Source organism: Ylistrum balloti, unplaced genomic scaffold (assembly GCF_031769215.1).
Source record: "Ylistrum balloti isolate Yb309-2 unplaced genomic scaffold, AGI_CSIRO_Ybal_v1 Utg370022, whole genome shotgun sequence".
In the NCBI taxonomy this organism is placed as follows: Eukaryota; Metazoa; Mollusca; class Bivalvia; order Pectinida; family Pectinidae; genus Ylistrum; species Ylistrum balloti.
In genome coordinates, this window is record NW_026782089.1 from 46,244 (window position 1) to 63,616 (window position 17,373).

The following is a 17,373-nucleotide window of genomic DNA, read 5'->3' on the forward strand; positions in this document are numbered from 1 at the left end:
AAAACAACGAAATTATATCTTGTGTTTCTTGCTATTTTGATTGTCGATCAAAAAGCCCATTTCGGGCCCTTTCAAATACACTAGTTTACTAAGTTATGTCTGCAGAAATCACAAACTCGTGCCCAATTAACGACATCGACACACCTAATGATCCACCTACCGTAAGCCAATTCCCGATAAAACAACATCTTTCCTTCAGCCAACTTACCTTATTGTTCACGGCAGAGGCTATCTCGGATTGAGACAATGGAGACATCATTGGATAATTGGCGATTTTCTTTTCAGGCGTGTTGCTGTTTAGACAGGTAAACGTTTCTGTCAAAACACAAAAGAGTTCCGATAGCTGACCTTGCCCCAGCTGCGTGAGTCAGTCAACCGTGAACGTGTAGTACACCACGATGTCGGAGCAAAATTTACCGTGTCACTCGTTACAAATAAGTTAAACGCCAGTGACATCGGTGACTGGAAATGTCTGTAATCGGCATTTTCGCCAATAGAAATTTGAAATCGCCAATCTCATTTCACTTTCGCCAATGGCGCCATTGGCGATCGCCAGCGCGAGCCCTGGATATGGTCAATAAATCCACAATATCATAATGACTGACTGGCGAGTTACAGAGAGTCAGTACAACTGAATATTTAGTGTTGTTTTACATCCTATCAAAAGCCAGGGTCATTTTAGGGATGTATCAGATTTGGGTGGTAGAGGAAATCTAGAGTTCCTGGAAAAAGACCGTCAACCTGAAGTCAATGCCTAGTGACTGTCCAACATAGGCCTCAAATCTATGACCAAGAGGTGGAGGGCTAGAGATAGAGATCTTGAGTGCTTGACCACTCAGCAACTGCAGCCCCTTATATCTGATATATATTTAAATTACCTGATCTTCCCTAAACAGCTCATTCTGTTTTCCATCATCCACTTGTTGGTACCCATCCTCAACATCTGCATGCGCATACCTCTTCACCTCTCCTGCCTCCTGTTGGTCTGCGCTCAGTCCAAAACGACTCCAGTCTGGCGACTTCTTCCTCTTCTGTCTAGATCCTTCACCAGCCGACGCCATCAGTGCAGCATTCTCATCAGATGACCCAGACATGATGGATAATTATGGCAGAAAGAAGCAACGCAACTCAGAAAGTTTGGGGTGTCCTTACAGTCCATGTTTTTGTGACATCTTAACTTTCTCCTACTAAAACATAAGTAAAAAAAATTAGAAGAAACATAGAATGACAAAGCTTTCATCCTGTAATTTAGTTAATTAATTTTTCTGGCAAATTCTATTATTTCAATAGAATCCATTTTCTCCTAAAATGAAAGAAAAGATTATTTTGAAGCTTGAATTATTACTTATCAATGTATTGAACAAATATGTAAACTTAAAGTACTGGAAGCTTCTGGTCAGAACACTTCATTCATTCTTTCAAATTAATAAACGTCTGTTCATCCTTCCCTTTCTCTTTTTATTTCTGCTCTCTCTCTCTCTCTCTTCCGCTCTCTCCATGTGAATCTCTCTTCCTCTCTCTCCCTCTCTCTCCATGTGATTCTCTCCCTCTCTTTCTCCATGTGACTCTCTCTCTTTCTCTCTTTCGATCTCCATGTTACTCTCTTTTGCTCTGTCTCTCCCTCCGTGTGACTCTCTCTCTCCTTCTCTCTCTCTCCATGTGATGCTCTCTCTCCGTCCCTCTCTCCCTCACTCTCCCTCTCTCCCTCTTTCTCCATGTCAATCTCTCTTCCTCTCTCTCCCTCTCTATCCATGTGATTCTCTCCCTCTCTTTCTCCATGTGACTCTCTCTCTTTCTCGCTCTCTCTTTTTCCATGTGACTATCTCTCTCTCTCTCTTTCTCTCCTTCCTTCCTTCTCTCTCTCTCTCTCTCCCTCTCTCTCTCCATGTGATGCTCTCTTCCTCTCTCTCTCCCTCTCTATCCATGTGATTCTCTCCCTCTCTTTCTCCATGTCACTCTCTTTCTCCATGTGACTATCTATCTCTCTCTTTCTATCCTCCCTTCCTCTCTCTCTCTCCCTCTCTCTCTCTCTTTCTCTGTATGTCAAATGACTACAATATGAATACAAACATGTGACTATCTCTCTCTCTTTCTCTCTCTCTCCTTCCTTCCCTTCTCTCTCTTTCTCTCTCCCTCTCTCGCTCCATGTGATGCTCTCTCCCTCCCTCTCTCCCTCCCTCTCTCTCCATGTGAATCTCACTTCCTCTCTCTCCCTCTGTATCCATGTGATGCTCTCTTCCTCTCTCTCTCCCTCTCTATCCATGTGATTCTCTCCCTCTCTTTCTCCATGTCACTCTCTCTCTTTCTCGCTCTCTTTCTCCATGTGACTATCTATCTCTCTCTTTCTATCCTCCCTTCCTCTCTCTCTCTCTCTCCCTCTCTCTCTCTCTTTCTCTGTATGTCAAATGACTACAATATGAATACAAACATGTGACTATCTCTCTCTCTTTCTCTCCTTCCTTCCCTTCTCTCTCTCTTTCTCCCTCTCTCACTCCATGTGATGCTCTCTCCCTCCCTCTCTCCCTCCCTCTCTCTCCATGTGAATCTCTCTTCCTCTCTCTCCCTTTCTATCCATGCGACTCTCTCTCTTTCTCTCTCTCTTTCTCCATGTGACTATCTATCTCTCTCTTTCTATCCTCCCTTCCCCCCTCTCTCTCTCCCTCTTTCTCTGTATGTCAAATGACTACAATATGAATACAAACATGTGACTATCTATCTCTCTCTTTCTATCCTCCCTTCCTCTCTCTCTCTCTCCCTCTTTCTCTGTATGTCAAATGACTACAATATGAATACAAACATGTGACTATCTCTCTCTCTTTCTATCCTCCCTTCCTCTCTCTCTCTCTCCCTCTTTCTCTGTATGTCAAATGACTACAATATGAATACAAACATAAAAAGATGCTGCACATGAACAAACTTCCGTTAAAGACTGAACAAACTGATTACAATACAGGAGTAATGATAGTCAGTTTGATCCAGTTTGATTTTTTTTCATTCAGTTTTATAATCCTACCGTTGACATAATTTCAAGGGGCATGACGATAGAAAAATCTTACCAGATGTATGCAGAATCTGATTTTACCACATTGAAATATGTAAATTATACCTTAATACATTTCTGTTTAACGGTCTGTGAACTTAATAAAGTACAAACAATAACATTCATTGCAAAGTGGTCGAGTAGACTTTGACCTTTTAACCTTGACTGACCAACAAGATTATGGCTTAAATCTTAAAATTGTAACATGTGCAAGGTCAAGACAAGGTCAGCTAACATCTGAAAAAAGCTCTGGCATTCTTGGACATTTTTTCCTTTAATATTAGGACTTACCTCCAAGTCTCCACACTAGAAGGAATTTTCGATCATCCTAGATATGAAGCATTGACCTTGAGAGTACTTGTGATCACAATAAGTTTGATCAAACCCTTTGGTGGTTTGTATTAGGGGAATTTTTAACTACCCATTCCACTATTAAACATATATCTACATTAAAAAACAGCCTATATCATTCTATCTAAACAGGTCAACTAGGAAGATATCATGAAAAGGTAATGGGTCATTTGTCCACCACTTTTAAGTGTCCTCTATCAGTAAATCAATACCAGTAGCCTCGTCTCCCTCAAGTACCCCAACAACATGCCTCCACAATAAACATATGCTTCCATCCTGGTCATTAAGCATGAATCATTATCAAAGCTGATAAAAACTAATTTTAATCTGGTTGTAAAAGAATGACAGTTTACATATCGAATCGAAGTTCAAAACCAAACAAGTAATGTGATTTGACAACACTATATTTTGTAGTGTCATATATGTCAACTGCTGCAACATAGCATGAATTAAGTCATAAGAAATCAAGGTATTCCTGGCACGTTCCAGTAATATCCTGCACCTGAGCTACTGCTGAATCACAAAAGTTCCCCCTTTATCAACAAAATATTAAAGTACATGTATATTGTTAGTGCAAAATTCGAGATAAAGTCAGAACTTTGTATTTTTTGCTTCAATTATAATTGTTGGGGTCAAAAAGAGTACAAAATTATAAGCAAACAGAATATATTTTACCTTTGACAAACAGTATTCCTTCATGGATGGTTACTTCTAACTGAATAAACAGGCAGATATATAAAATACAGAATCATCAACCGCCTTAATATAATACTACAAAATGTTAAGTTTTCTACAGTCTTCTAAAAAATGTCAGGTATTCATTTTTTTCAAATTTTTACTTGTATGAGAGTGATTGTATCTGGACATACGGAAAACAAACTGACCAACAACATCCATGTTGGACATCCAAATCAAGTTGTAGTTTTTGAAAAATAGTCAGGTGTTAAATGTCTTTAGTCTGAATTATGTTGTTTTTGACTAAATGACTGACAGACTGACGTTCTGTGGTGGATTAAAGTAATTTCAAAAGCTTCACTGTTCCGAGACTGCGGGCTCATAAAAGGGATGAGTATGCAGTGTAATGGAGAAACAAGTCTGACTTAACTGCATTTTTCCTTTGCCATTTACAGAAATGAAAGCATCATAATAGTAGAAGTTATGAGAGTACAGATTGCTGTACCAACCTGGTCTAACAACAATTTCCCGTAGGTCCAGCTAGAGATTGAAGGGTCACTATCAAGATCAAACAATGGTCAGGGAATGCTGCTTTTCATTGTGTTTCATTGTTTCTTCCTGTTATGAATCTAGTGCTATTGACCATTCCAAGGGTAAGTGCTTAATCACTTTTGGGATTGAGATGCTGCCACAGAGATACAGAACCTGGGTTGTTCTTGTCTTCAGGGTCTAAGAGTTTATGAGGAGCAAGTAGGGTAGAAGTTGAGAGTACAGGTAATTTTGAGTTTCGGATCATCAGAATTCCCCTTCAGTGAAGAGGTAGAATGTCCTGCTAGAGATCAAAGGTTACAACCTCTGTGGGGGCAGGGTGTTTTTCAATACTCCTTCCTATTACAATACAGTGAACTGTATTTACTCAATGGCAATAGTCACTGTAAACCTAGTCCAGGTGTCCTTGATATTTCATAATTTATTTTGTACAATTTGTTTGTAGTTGTTATCAAGCAATCTTAAACACCAAATAAATTACAAACACAAGGCAGATCATGGACAATGACATGTTGAGATTGATTCATATACTAACAACATGCATATAGAAAAATGGACCAGACTTTCATATACAAGGTGTTTGGGCCTGGTGAGTAGCTAGTGAAAATACACCCCATCATTCCGTTACAATGAATACAAGTCCTAAGACCAAATGGAATGTTTATTGTAAGTAATTTTCAACCCTGACATAAAGCTGAAAAGACAGTGTTAAGTTGGGGATTACAAGTCTTTTATAAGTCTCTTAGACTTTTAGTATAAAATTTATTAACATAATGATACCTGTTTTCAGTCCTTAAAATGTTTAAATAAAGCATACTTCTAAAAATATTTATTCACTGATGTAGGAAATCTGCATTTCTTTGCCTTTAATCCAGTTTATGATCCTGTGGATATTGTGTGTTTCTTATCTCTCTTCAAAGATTAAAATTTCCCCAACTACATTTACACAGGGATCAGTCCACAGGTAAAAATTGTATATTAACCAAACCATTAGACAATATGAAAGTAAAATATGTCTTTTTCAATATTGTTCTCTACATTATGTACAACACAAAAATAAGTTCCTATCATACATTATTCAATCTGAAAATCCTATTGAGAATATATAATGGTTTCCCCTTAATGTCACATACAAAAATGTACTTATCATGAGAACAACAGAATATCCCTGTAACCCTGGTAAAATACTAGCCGCAACATACCACTCGGCTAGAGAGAACTTCTCTTTAGCTTGATTGGTTGAGCGTCAGACTAGTAAGCCAGGGGTCCCGGGTTCGATTCCTAGCAGAGGCATTAAGATGAAAAATGACCTGTTACATTGGCGCCCATGTAGGGACCCGGAATTAGTACTTAGCCATGCCCAACCAGCATCGCTGTGACCCCTGGAAACTCGAGGACGAGTTATTTCCTGGAGGGGGAGTATGTAACCCTGGTAAAATACTAGCCGCAACATACCACTCGGCTAGAGAGAACTTCTTTTTTGCTCGATTAGTTGAGCGTCAGACTAGTAAGCCAGGGGCCCCGGGTTCGATTCCTAGCAGAGGCATTGAGATGAAAAATGACCTCTGTTACATCCCCGTTTTTCTGGATTAAAAAGTTACAGAATAAAAAAAAAATGATAAAATGAAAAAAAAATATTTGGAAGTTTAGAATGTATAACATAATACAATAATTAATGATATTCAAAATACAAATTTTTGAAATATTGACAATAAGATTAAACACTAGTTTCTAAACATCCAAACAAAATTGTTCTGTTATTAACTACGTAATTCAAGACAGGTCATTGAGTAATAAGCAAAGTATACTCATTTTCTATGAATCAATATAGTTGAAAAATATCACCATGATAGCTTAACTGAAAGCAAATCCAAAAAATAATTTCATAAATTTTCAAAATTTGATATTTAAATCTTTAAAATGGAAAAATAATCATAAATCCCTAAGAAACGTTATGACCAGTTGATGCAATTTTTTTTACAAAATTGAAATGTAAACAAACATACAAAGAAAATCATCACAAGATGACAACACTTTTGAAACATAGCCCATAAAGTTAAAACATTGTAACTGACTCAAGGTGTCTCGAAAATTGAAAGGTGGATCATTGATGCTTTACAAAAATAAAAGTGTTTGACTCCAATCTATTGAAGACTTTAAAAGCCCTCTGATACACCTTCAGTATTGCTGGACTACTGTCTAATACATGTACCTACTGGTAAGGTTAAAGTATACCAGGTATTTGTACACTAAACATGTACAAAGAAATACATAGTGGAATGTATGTGTTATAGATATTCAGAATATATACCTTAACTGGACAGATTACACAGCACTCCTCAAGATTATTTCAAATGGAGAATTTTCATGACAAGTGAATCCCATGTCACCATAATAGGAAAGTAATCTGAAGGTTACTCATACCAGAATACACAAAACCTATAGCTAATACAAATTAATACTAAGTAAAACAACAACAAACACAAATTAATACTTAGTTTAACTACATCAAACACAAATTAATACTTAGTTTAACTACAACAAACACAAATTAATACTTAGTTTAACTACAGCAAACATAAATTAATACTTAGTTTAACTACAGCAAACACAAATTAATACTTAGTTTAACTACAACAAACACAAATTAATACTTAGTTTAACTACAACAAACACAAATTAATACTTAGTTTAACTACATCAAACATAAATTAATACTTAGTTTAACTACATCAAACATAAATTAATACTTAGTTTAACTACAACAAACACAAATTAATACTTAGTTTAACTACATCAAACATAAATTAATACTTAGTTTAACTACAACAAACACAAATTAATACTTAGTTTAACTACAGCAAACACAAATTAATACTTAGTTTAACTACAGCAAACACAAATTAATACTTAGTTTAACTACAGCAAACACAAATTAATACTTAGTTTAACTACAACAAACATAAATTAATACTTAGTTTAACTACAGCAAACACAAATTAATACTTAGTTTAACTACAACAAACACAAATTAATACTTAGTTTAACTACAACAAACATAAATTAATACTTAGTTTAACTACAACAAACATAAATTAATACTTAGTTTAACTACAGCAAACACAAATTAATACTTAGTTTAACTACAGCAAACATAAATTAATACTTAGTTTAACTACAGCAAACATAAATTAATACTTAGTTTAACTACAACAAACATGAATTAATACTACTGGTATGTTTCAGGTAACTCAATATTTTGATAATTGATCTTGACGTTTTCTGGTAGATACACAATATGCATGTGCCATGTAAATACAAATATATATATATATAAAATGGTATATTAGATCACATTTCTTGCAGATATTTTATTAAGATCTAGATTTATTAAATTTTGTATCGTTAACAGCATGTGGGAGTAGCTACATTTGTAGGTCACTGTTAGGGGAGGACTTACTATCACAGATAATACATTTTTTTTTAGAAGTTTAAATTCCATTTAAATTTGCAACAACTGTACCACAAAATTAAAACAAACAGATTCAAATGTATGTTAAAAAAATATACTCATTTTTCACTGAGAAACAAAATTATCATTGAATTTGTCTCAATAGCATGTAAAGATTTTATAAGGTTACATTCTGGTACACTGGTGTCAACACATTGTTATAGCTATATTGACTTTGTATATCTCAGCATCTCCCTGAACATTAAATCAGAGTAGCAATAGATAAAAATAACTGACATTTTGATCAAAGCATCGCGGGATTATAAATCTGATTAACAATGATCAATATTGTGTACCGTGAATTCAAATAACACAGCTGCATGACACATCTTCACTATATGTAGATGTCAAAATCATTTGAATTATCAAAATATTACAGTTAACCAAATTTTGAGTTCATTTAGATTTTTATAAATTTGACTGAAGCTGATGCATTTTCATCTATATGATGAAAGACAGTTTGTCTCCAATACAATCACATCTCATTACAAACAACATTCCCATATGTGCGGAAATATGAACCAATTCAAACCTGTGTTTGTCAATAAAGACTGCACTGAAAATTCCTCTAGACTAAGGCTGCCTTACAACCATGACAGATTTTTATCCTGATGTGTAAACCTGAGAAAAAGATTGGTGTCAAATATTACCACTGCACACTTTACCTTGGTGACAATTTGCCTGAGTCCACAAACAGGATGTGAGGTAGCTGACTTCAGCATCTCAAGGATAGCCACACACAAATGTATCAGCCCTCAACTTTATGGGGCCTCAGGTGGGAGAAAACTTCTGTGACTTATTTCTAATACAGCAGATTTCAGGTCTGTTTACTACTTAAAAAGGACATCGTCAATAAGCCCATCCTTTACTTGAGTTTAAACAGATGCTATTTCATATTCTGTGATAAGCTCACCCTCTCGATGTGTATTTGATACTACAAACACTTCATCATGTGAGGTCTTCAAAATTTATGCAAATTTGAAAAATAAAATTTCTCAAGTATCTCTTTTTTTTCGTAAATTGTTACTAGATTATATAAATGTGCAAAACTGTTGTTATGAATTTAAAGAAGCAGCTTAAAAAACACTACATAATGTACAATCATACTGATATTCAACTCTGAAGTTAGATTAATACTAGACATCAATCACAGGAGGAAACTTACATAGATTTTATCACTTCAAAGCGTCATTCAATTTTGCATTTACTGACAGTAGCACCCTTCGTTCTACTTATATGCAAACTGCTCAGATCAGTGACACTGGTATTCATGCTTTTCCTACTGTCATTGTTGTCAACAAAAACTTGTAATACCTGAAAAACTTGTCTCCCATGAAATTACAATAGACAAGTAATATATTCTCATTCTTTTTTTGTAACCGAATATGGAAAGCTAAACATTTGATGATACGAATTGTAAAATTTAAACAATATCACAACAACATGTAATGTTAATTGCTCCAATTATAGAAAACAGAAATGCTAATCATATTACAATAATCAATAATACTTGGTAAATGCTACAACATATATATATACATAGTCCATAAACTTTAAGTACCAAATTTTGAACAAACCTGAGTCATTTTTTGTTACAAAATAGTGTCTTACTGCTTGGTCACCTAATTTTGTTTGTTAGTTTGCCTGGTTTAATTTTCTCAGTGAACAGCCAGCTACAGTGTTGTTCTGAGGCCAAGGCCTCTTGAAGTAGACGGTGACTACCACAGTCAACAAGATAGGAGAGGCCCATCACAGGCCACCCAGAGCAATTTGGCTACAATGTGTTGCCCAAGGACTGAAGAATATCAGCATAGATCTGTCTGTTTCAAAGTTTCCTCAGAAACACAAACCACCACAGGTACTGAAATTTTAAACCACTGATCTTCACCTGATGATTTGTAGCCAAAAACAATACCACAGAAACCATTACAGACATTTTATACAAAGATAAACTATCAAAGGGAGTTAATTCATTGACATTTAAATTGGTTTTTGAATTGTTATATTCTTAAACTAAATGAAGGCTTCATGAACATCTATAGGACATTTGTAGACTACTGCTTTTGAAAATTTACAATTTTAATTTTTCCCAAAGCAGCAATATTTGATAAAGTTAATATTTTATAATTTTATTTTATTGCTATTAACTTAGTACTATTCATGTTTAATCAAAACTTTAAACTTTCGAAATATTTTGCAATATGGTATGGACTCAGTTTTAAAAAACAATCTTGATATGATTCTAAACACACTAATAAGTAAAATTTCCCCATGTGGAGCCCCTGTAAGCCCAATCAATAATGATGATAGGTTGTAGAGCTAGGGTTTGATTGGCAGACACAAGGAGGCTGTATATTGATTTGTTGGCTAGGTTTTCTCACATTGAAACAACTGGCTGATAATAATGCTACAGACCCTAAACCAAGGCATAGTCACAAGCTGTACACAGCTCTATAAGCCTGGGGACCTTCATCATATGACACTGCTTAAATTAAGATAATCTACCTGAATATGACACACTTCAACTTCCAGGACATTTTCTCAAATGATTTCCTTTAATATATCAAATGATCTCCATATTTTGATATTTGACAGCTAAATAATGTGTGTATGTTCTGAGGTGACAAATTACTGTATTACTTCTCGACAGCTAGCTTATACATAGCCTTGCATACATATACTTTATAATGATATGCTTTAATTTGATACTTATGTTAGTAATACCTTGACTTTTTTGCAGAAATGTGATACTTTTAAAAATTCAGGTAGCAGACAAAATTAACTACATGTATTCATTTACATGTGAACTATTTATAATAAATGTAAATTTGGGCCCAAAAGCAAAAAATTATATGAAACATCCTTATTGTTGTTGTAGAAATCACTTGTATCAAAAAACAACCAGAACATTTTTATTTATCAGACATAAAGCAGACTTTGACGGGTCTCCTGAAATTTAAGAACATTCAAGCCAAGAAATTCTAATTTCAGGCACAGACTTAGATCTATATCTAATTGATTTTTTAAGTATCTGTATTTTAAACATAATGGATGTTTCATTATGTGGCTGCTCTCTTGAATCACTGTCAGTCACATGATCTACAAATATTTCAACAATTCCAGGAGTCAAGTGCTGACTGGTCACTTGACTCAATCTAGCTGTCAGCAGTAACCTGACTCAATCTGACTGGCCCCTTGTCTCAATCTAGCTGTCAGCAGTAACCAGGCTAAACCTGACTGGTTATAGACTCAATCTAGCTGTCAGCAGTACCCCAACTCAATCTGACTGGTTTTCAATCTAGCTGTCAGCAGTACCCCAACTCAATCTGACTGGTTTTCAATCTAGCTGTCAGCAGTACTCCAACTCAATCTGACTGGTTATAGACTCAATCTAGCTGTCAGCAGTACCCCCAACTCAATCTGACTGGTTTTCAATCTAGCTGTCAGCAGTACCCCAACTCAATCTGACTGGTTATAGACTAAATCTAGCTGTCAGCAGTACCCCAACTCAATCTTACTGGTCACCTGACTCTAACTAGCTGTCAACAGTAACCTGACTCAATCTGACTGGCCCCTTGTCTCAATCTAGCTGTCAGCAGTAACCAGGCTAAACCTGACTGGTTATAGACTCAATCTAGCTGTCAGCAGTACCCCAACTCAATCTGACTGGTCAAATGACTCAATCTAGCTGTCAGCAGTACCCCAACTCAATCTGACTGGTTAGAGACTCAATCTAGCTGTCAGCAGTACCCCAACTCAATCTGACTGGTCAAATGACTCAATCTAGCTGTCAGCAGTACCCCAACTCAATCTGACTGGCCCCTTGTCTCAATCTAACTGTCAGCAGTAACCAGGCTAAACCTGACTGGTCAAATGACTCAATCTAGCTGTCAGCAGTACCCCAACTCAATCTGACTGGTCAAATGACTCAATCTAGTTGTCAACAGTAACCTGACTCAATCTGACTGGCCCCTTGTCTCAATCTAGCTGTCAGCAGTAACCAGGCTAAACCTGACTGGTTATAGACTCAATCTAGCTGTCAGCAGTACCCAACTCAATCTGACTGGTCAAATGACTCAATCTAGCTGTCAACAGTAACCTGACTCAATCTGACTGGCCCCTTGTCTCAATCTAGCTGTCAGCAGTAACCAGGCTAAACCTGACTGGTTATAGACTCAATCTAGCTGTCAGCAGTACCCCAACTCAATCTGACTGGTTATAGACTTAATCTAGCTGTCAGTAGTACCCCAACTCAATCTTACTGGTCACCTGACTCAATCTAGCTGTCAACAGTAACCTGACTCAATCTGACTGGCCCCTTGTCTCAATCTAGCTGTCAGCAGTAACCAGGCTAAACCTGACTGGTTATAGACTCAATCTAGCTGTCAGCAGTACCCCAACTCAATCTGACTGGTCACCTGACTCAATCTAGCTGTCAGCAGTAACCTGACTCAATCTGACTGGTTATAGACTCAATCTAGCTGTCAGCAGTACCCCAACTCAATCTGACTGGTTACCTGACTCAGTCTAGCTGTCAGCAGTAATCTGACTCAATCAGACTGGTTATAGACTCAATCTAGCTGTCAGCAGTACCCCAACTCAATCTGACTGGTCACCTGACTCAGTCTAGCTGTCAGCAGTAATCTGACTCAATCAGTCTAGCTGTCAGCAGTAATCTGACTCAATCAGACTGGTTATAGACTCAATCTAGCTGTCAGCAGTACCCCAACTCAATCTGACTGGTCACCTGACTCAGTCTAGCTGTCAGCAGTAATCTGACTCAATCAGTCTAGCTGTCAGCAGTAATCTGACTCAATCAGTCTAGCTGTCAGCAGTAATCTGACTCAATCAGACTGGTTATAGACTCAATCTAGCTGTCAGCAGTAATCTGACTCAATCTGACTGGTCATCGACTGAATCTAGCTGTGAGCAATAAACTGAATCAATTGACTGAATCTTGCTATCAGCAGTAACCCAAAACAAATCTGACTAGCCCATTCTTTAATGTAGTAATATAATTACTTGGGTATAGCAACACTCCTCCTTGGTCAGTGACACTGACTTGAGTAGTATGGATCAGTATGTTTTGTCTTGTGTACACCCTGGTAAAGGGTCATTCACCTTGAACAGACAACAAGCATGAACTTCCTTTCAAATTCCACATTCAACAGAGATATGCTGCTGAATTGGCTGCATCCTTGAAGTTCTGTTCCTTGGGTAACATATGAATCATCCGTCAGCAGTGTTTAATCTGTCTGCCAATCGCCCTCTCCTTCAAATCACCTACTGTAGCTTCCACAATCTCCTCACTAATCAAGAGATGGTTTTGTAAATCATAAAGAATTAGGTTCTGGTGCTAACCCTGCCCTTGCCTCATATCCTGAGCCTCATGACAATTTTGAATAACACTCTCATCAAAATCCACTGTAGGCTCTGCCAGATCCAAAATATTCATATTCTCTGTCAGGTGTTCCATCGCCTTCTGTCACTGTGCATATTTCATGGATATTCTTATGTTACCTCATTTGCGTAGTTCAATCATCCTGACCCCTTGTTATTGAAAAGTCTCTTCGTGAGATGGAAAAGGTAGGAGATAAAATTAGCCTCTTTCTAATCCTTTCAATTGTCAACTGGTCCCTGCCATTCTTAGTGTTTCAGATCTTTCTGCAATGCTCTCACGCAATTCACTAATTAGCTCCTTTAGATCTGCTGTCAACTCCCCTATACAATTGCCTCAAATGTTCCCTTTCCCAATGTTAGCTATCTCTCTCCTTCTCGTTTCCTTTGCCTTTTCTTCTACTCATTCCCTCCTTCTCTTCTTTCTTCCTCTCCAACCCTGCATTGTAGATACATATGTACTTGCTTTACATTTCTGTCTATGTTCCTGGCAAACACTGTCTCCAGGATGTTTACAATTTCATCAAAATGCTGCTTTGTTGGAACTAGCGGCCATTCCCCTCTCCTTCTCAGTCCCTAACCCTTCCCTGTCAAATCCCCTGCCAGTTCCCTCAATGTGTCTACTTTGCTGCTTTGCACTTCTTAAGCTCTAATTCTTTGAGAATGTGTATAGGTCCACTTTGGTTGTCTCCCTGAATCTCTTCCTCCATCTGTTTATACTCCTCTGCACATCGTATCAGATTGACAACTGCAGTCCATCTTTGTGCAGTAAATCTTAGATCCACTTTCATTTATTCTTGCAAGTCTTTCCACAAGGTTTAACTAAATATCTTATGGATATTCAGATTATTAGTATTGTAGAGGATGATGTTGCAAAATACCTAATATTACATACCTAAAAAATGAACAGCTATCAGTTAGTATTCATGCACAAATGAATGTCAAAAGTTTAAGGACACATTAAAATGTGTTAGCTCTTTATGTTGAATTTATCAAAGAATAAAAATTTTCAAATCTAAAAATAATCAATTGCCAGAATTTTCATATCATATTACTTGTACACAGAAATGAACACATTACAAGTTCATTCACACAGAGACCAGCTGCTACCACAGTAAAATACAGTATTAACCATCACATCATCAATAACAGATTGAGTCACCATAAATGTATGTTGTCAATTATGCACAATTACCAGGGATGTCATTATATATTAGCACTGAATGTGTAGTGTGAATTATATAACCCTGTTGCTAACTTTGACACAATATATTGAAATTCATCAAATGTCAGAACTAAACAAGGTTATAATTTGACTCAATTCAAAATCAGATTGAAAAAAATAAAACATATCTATTTTCATGGGTTTTTTTCACAAAATGAAGAAACATGTTTTATGTTGCAACCCCTATTTCAATTCCAATAGTACCAAAAGGTTTACAAAGGTATGAATGTAGTGATATTTTCATTGTAAGCTAATAAAAAAAAATTGATCATTTGAATATGAAAACAGAAAGGCAGGAAGAATGTTTATAAGAGTAAATATTGGGTATCACATTATCTTACATTATATATCTTTATTTACGGCTCCAGAGTTAATCAGCCAGGCTATAAATATAGCCATCTGTGATATTAGCTGTACAGTTCCTAATGCCACAATTTCTGCTTGGCATCATTAACCCCAGTTTTCAATAAACAAAAGGTTGTGAGTAATATGACTTTCAGTGTTTTCAGGACATAATGATAAAAAAACAATCAATCAAATACATGGTTTTGATACCAAGGTTTAAATCAATTGGTCAATTTACATAAGTTGTCATGGTCCTTACATAGCCTAGTTAGTTAGATCATGTAATATAACAGCAGATGCTATTTTGTTCCATTGTCATTGCTCACAGTCTAAGAGTTTCTCAGGATCCTTGTACTTAATTTAAACAGTCTACTAGAGTTGTTTTTTGGTTACATTAATATAATATAAACTTGAATTACTTTACAACAATTGCAAAACAAGCAATCAGCTTAAATCAACCACTCTTCTTGGCCCGGAGTGAAGCACACGAGGTGTCTCACTGTGGGCGGATAACCAGGCTGGTGACACATATACGTTTTCATATTCGCTCAGGGAATCAAATCCAAGACATCTAAAGATTTATGAAGATATATTACTGCATGCATCTACTAGATTATCTTTAGTCTAGTTACTCTTTTCTTGAATCATATATGTAAGATTAAACTATTGTTCAAGATGAACACTTCATTATTATTTCATCTTAATTAATTAAAGAGACAGCGGTTAGTACTACTACATAGACTATATCACTGCACATGTGAACAATTTATTCAGTCTACTTATGTAGGTGTATAAACTTAATTAAATGTGCAAATTTGACAAAACTGAAGGTGCAAACTCAAAACCATTAATTTCATGTTTCCTGGACAAAGGCACATGAAGCTACTTTCTGCATAATTCGAAGATGAAATCTGAGTGATCCTTAGCCTTCTTCTAGGAGTACGATTTAAAATGATCACGTATAATTCACTGTAAGCATGTACACCTGCTGAACAGTTAACCTAACAAAAAGTAATCTCTTGTGAGATTGGCCACAATGGTTTCAACAACAAGTCTAGCAATTTTCTGCATAGTGGCAGCTATTGAAAGTATTTTTTTGGAAGAAATGAGTTAGTTCACAATATCTAACTACACTGACACACATGCAGGCCAGTAGAAAAACATTTAATCTTACCATTGATGTTATTGATTTATAAGTATCGCACTGCTGTAAATCATACAAAACAATGTCTGAATATCAACCCTTGCTAGGGTCCCTAGCGTTTTTATACAAGGAAGAATTCTGACTATCATCTGTGATCAAGACAAAAGTAAAATAGTGGACATAGATAGTTAGAACCCTGCAGATTACTTAAAAGACATGTAGTGAAATGTTGCTGTGGTAGGGATGTAATGGAGCTAAAAATATAACCTTGACCTATTTTCAGTTGAAAAAAAATGATGAAATTTGACTGTAACTAAGTCCATTTCTTTTATTTTTCTAAGGGTATGTGATGAGAGTTCATATTAATGAATTAATCCTAAACATCAGTACAAACTGCGAAACATTGTGTTTTGACGTTGATCTGACCATAACAATGACCTCCTGTATCTGCCCCCACTTGTCTTTATTAATGATGAGATATCCATTTGTCTGAAAAGATTCCTTTTAGTGGTGCACCAGCAGAACACGTCATAATATGGATTAGCATACACGTATATTAGGTAACGTATCTGTTAATTATCGTTTACACGTTTGGCATTTTAAGAGGACGGTGCAAAATGACGTCTTACTACGAAGGCAATATAACATGTTATAGGCTAATTTAAAGAACACTATTTCGATGTTGTTATCAAATTACAAAGTGTATACATACATGTGTTGTAAATATATACAATACAACTAAGTTGTCAGTGTCTATATATATATATATAGTATAAACTACTGCATGTATCTCAGTATATCTGCTCATCAGCGCCCTCACATTAGCAGAATATCAATAAACTTCTACAATGTGGAGCAGTAATGCATAGTTAGCAAAAGACTTAGATTCAATAACATCCAAAATAAAAATTGCGCTACAGTTGTGACAACGTATAAATACCTGTTTCATCTTGAAGTCTCTTTACACCATATACATACTTCCATTCTGCCACGAGAGGTCAATAGTTGACCTTTACACTTGACCTCGAAAACAGATATAAGCCAATCGAAACATTTGTAAGATTATCCGTCGGAAACAGCAACTTGCCACGAATAATTATTCACAAATGTTAATATTTGAAATTTTTCATTGCTGA

At 36.1% G+C, this 17,373-nt stretch overlaps 1 protein-coding gene across 1 annotated transcript in view; it reads right to left on the minus strand.

The window, feature by feature from the left end:
* LOC132548638 (solute carrier family 12 member 8-like) overlaps positions 1–17,228 on the minus strand; it is a 31,550-nt gene extending 14,322 nt beyond the window's left edge. The window contains exons 1-2 of the mRNA XM_060212514.1: positions 17,178–17,228; positions 879–1,187 (exon numbers count right to left, since the gene is read on the minus strand). Coding sequence (XP_060068497.1) covers positions 879–1,094 — 216 coding nt within the window. The 5' untranslated portion in view covers positions 1,095–1,187; positions 17,178–17,228. The remainder of the gene's footprint in view (positions 1–878; positions 1,188–17,177) is intronic.
* Between the last annotated feature and the right edge of the window lie 145 nt (positions 17,229–17,373).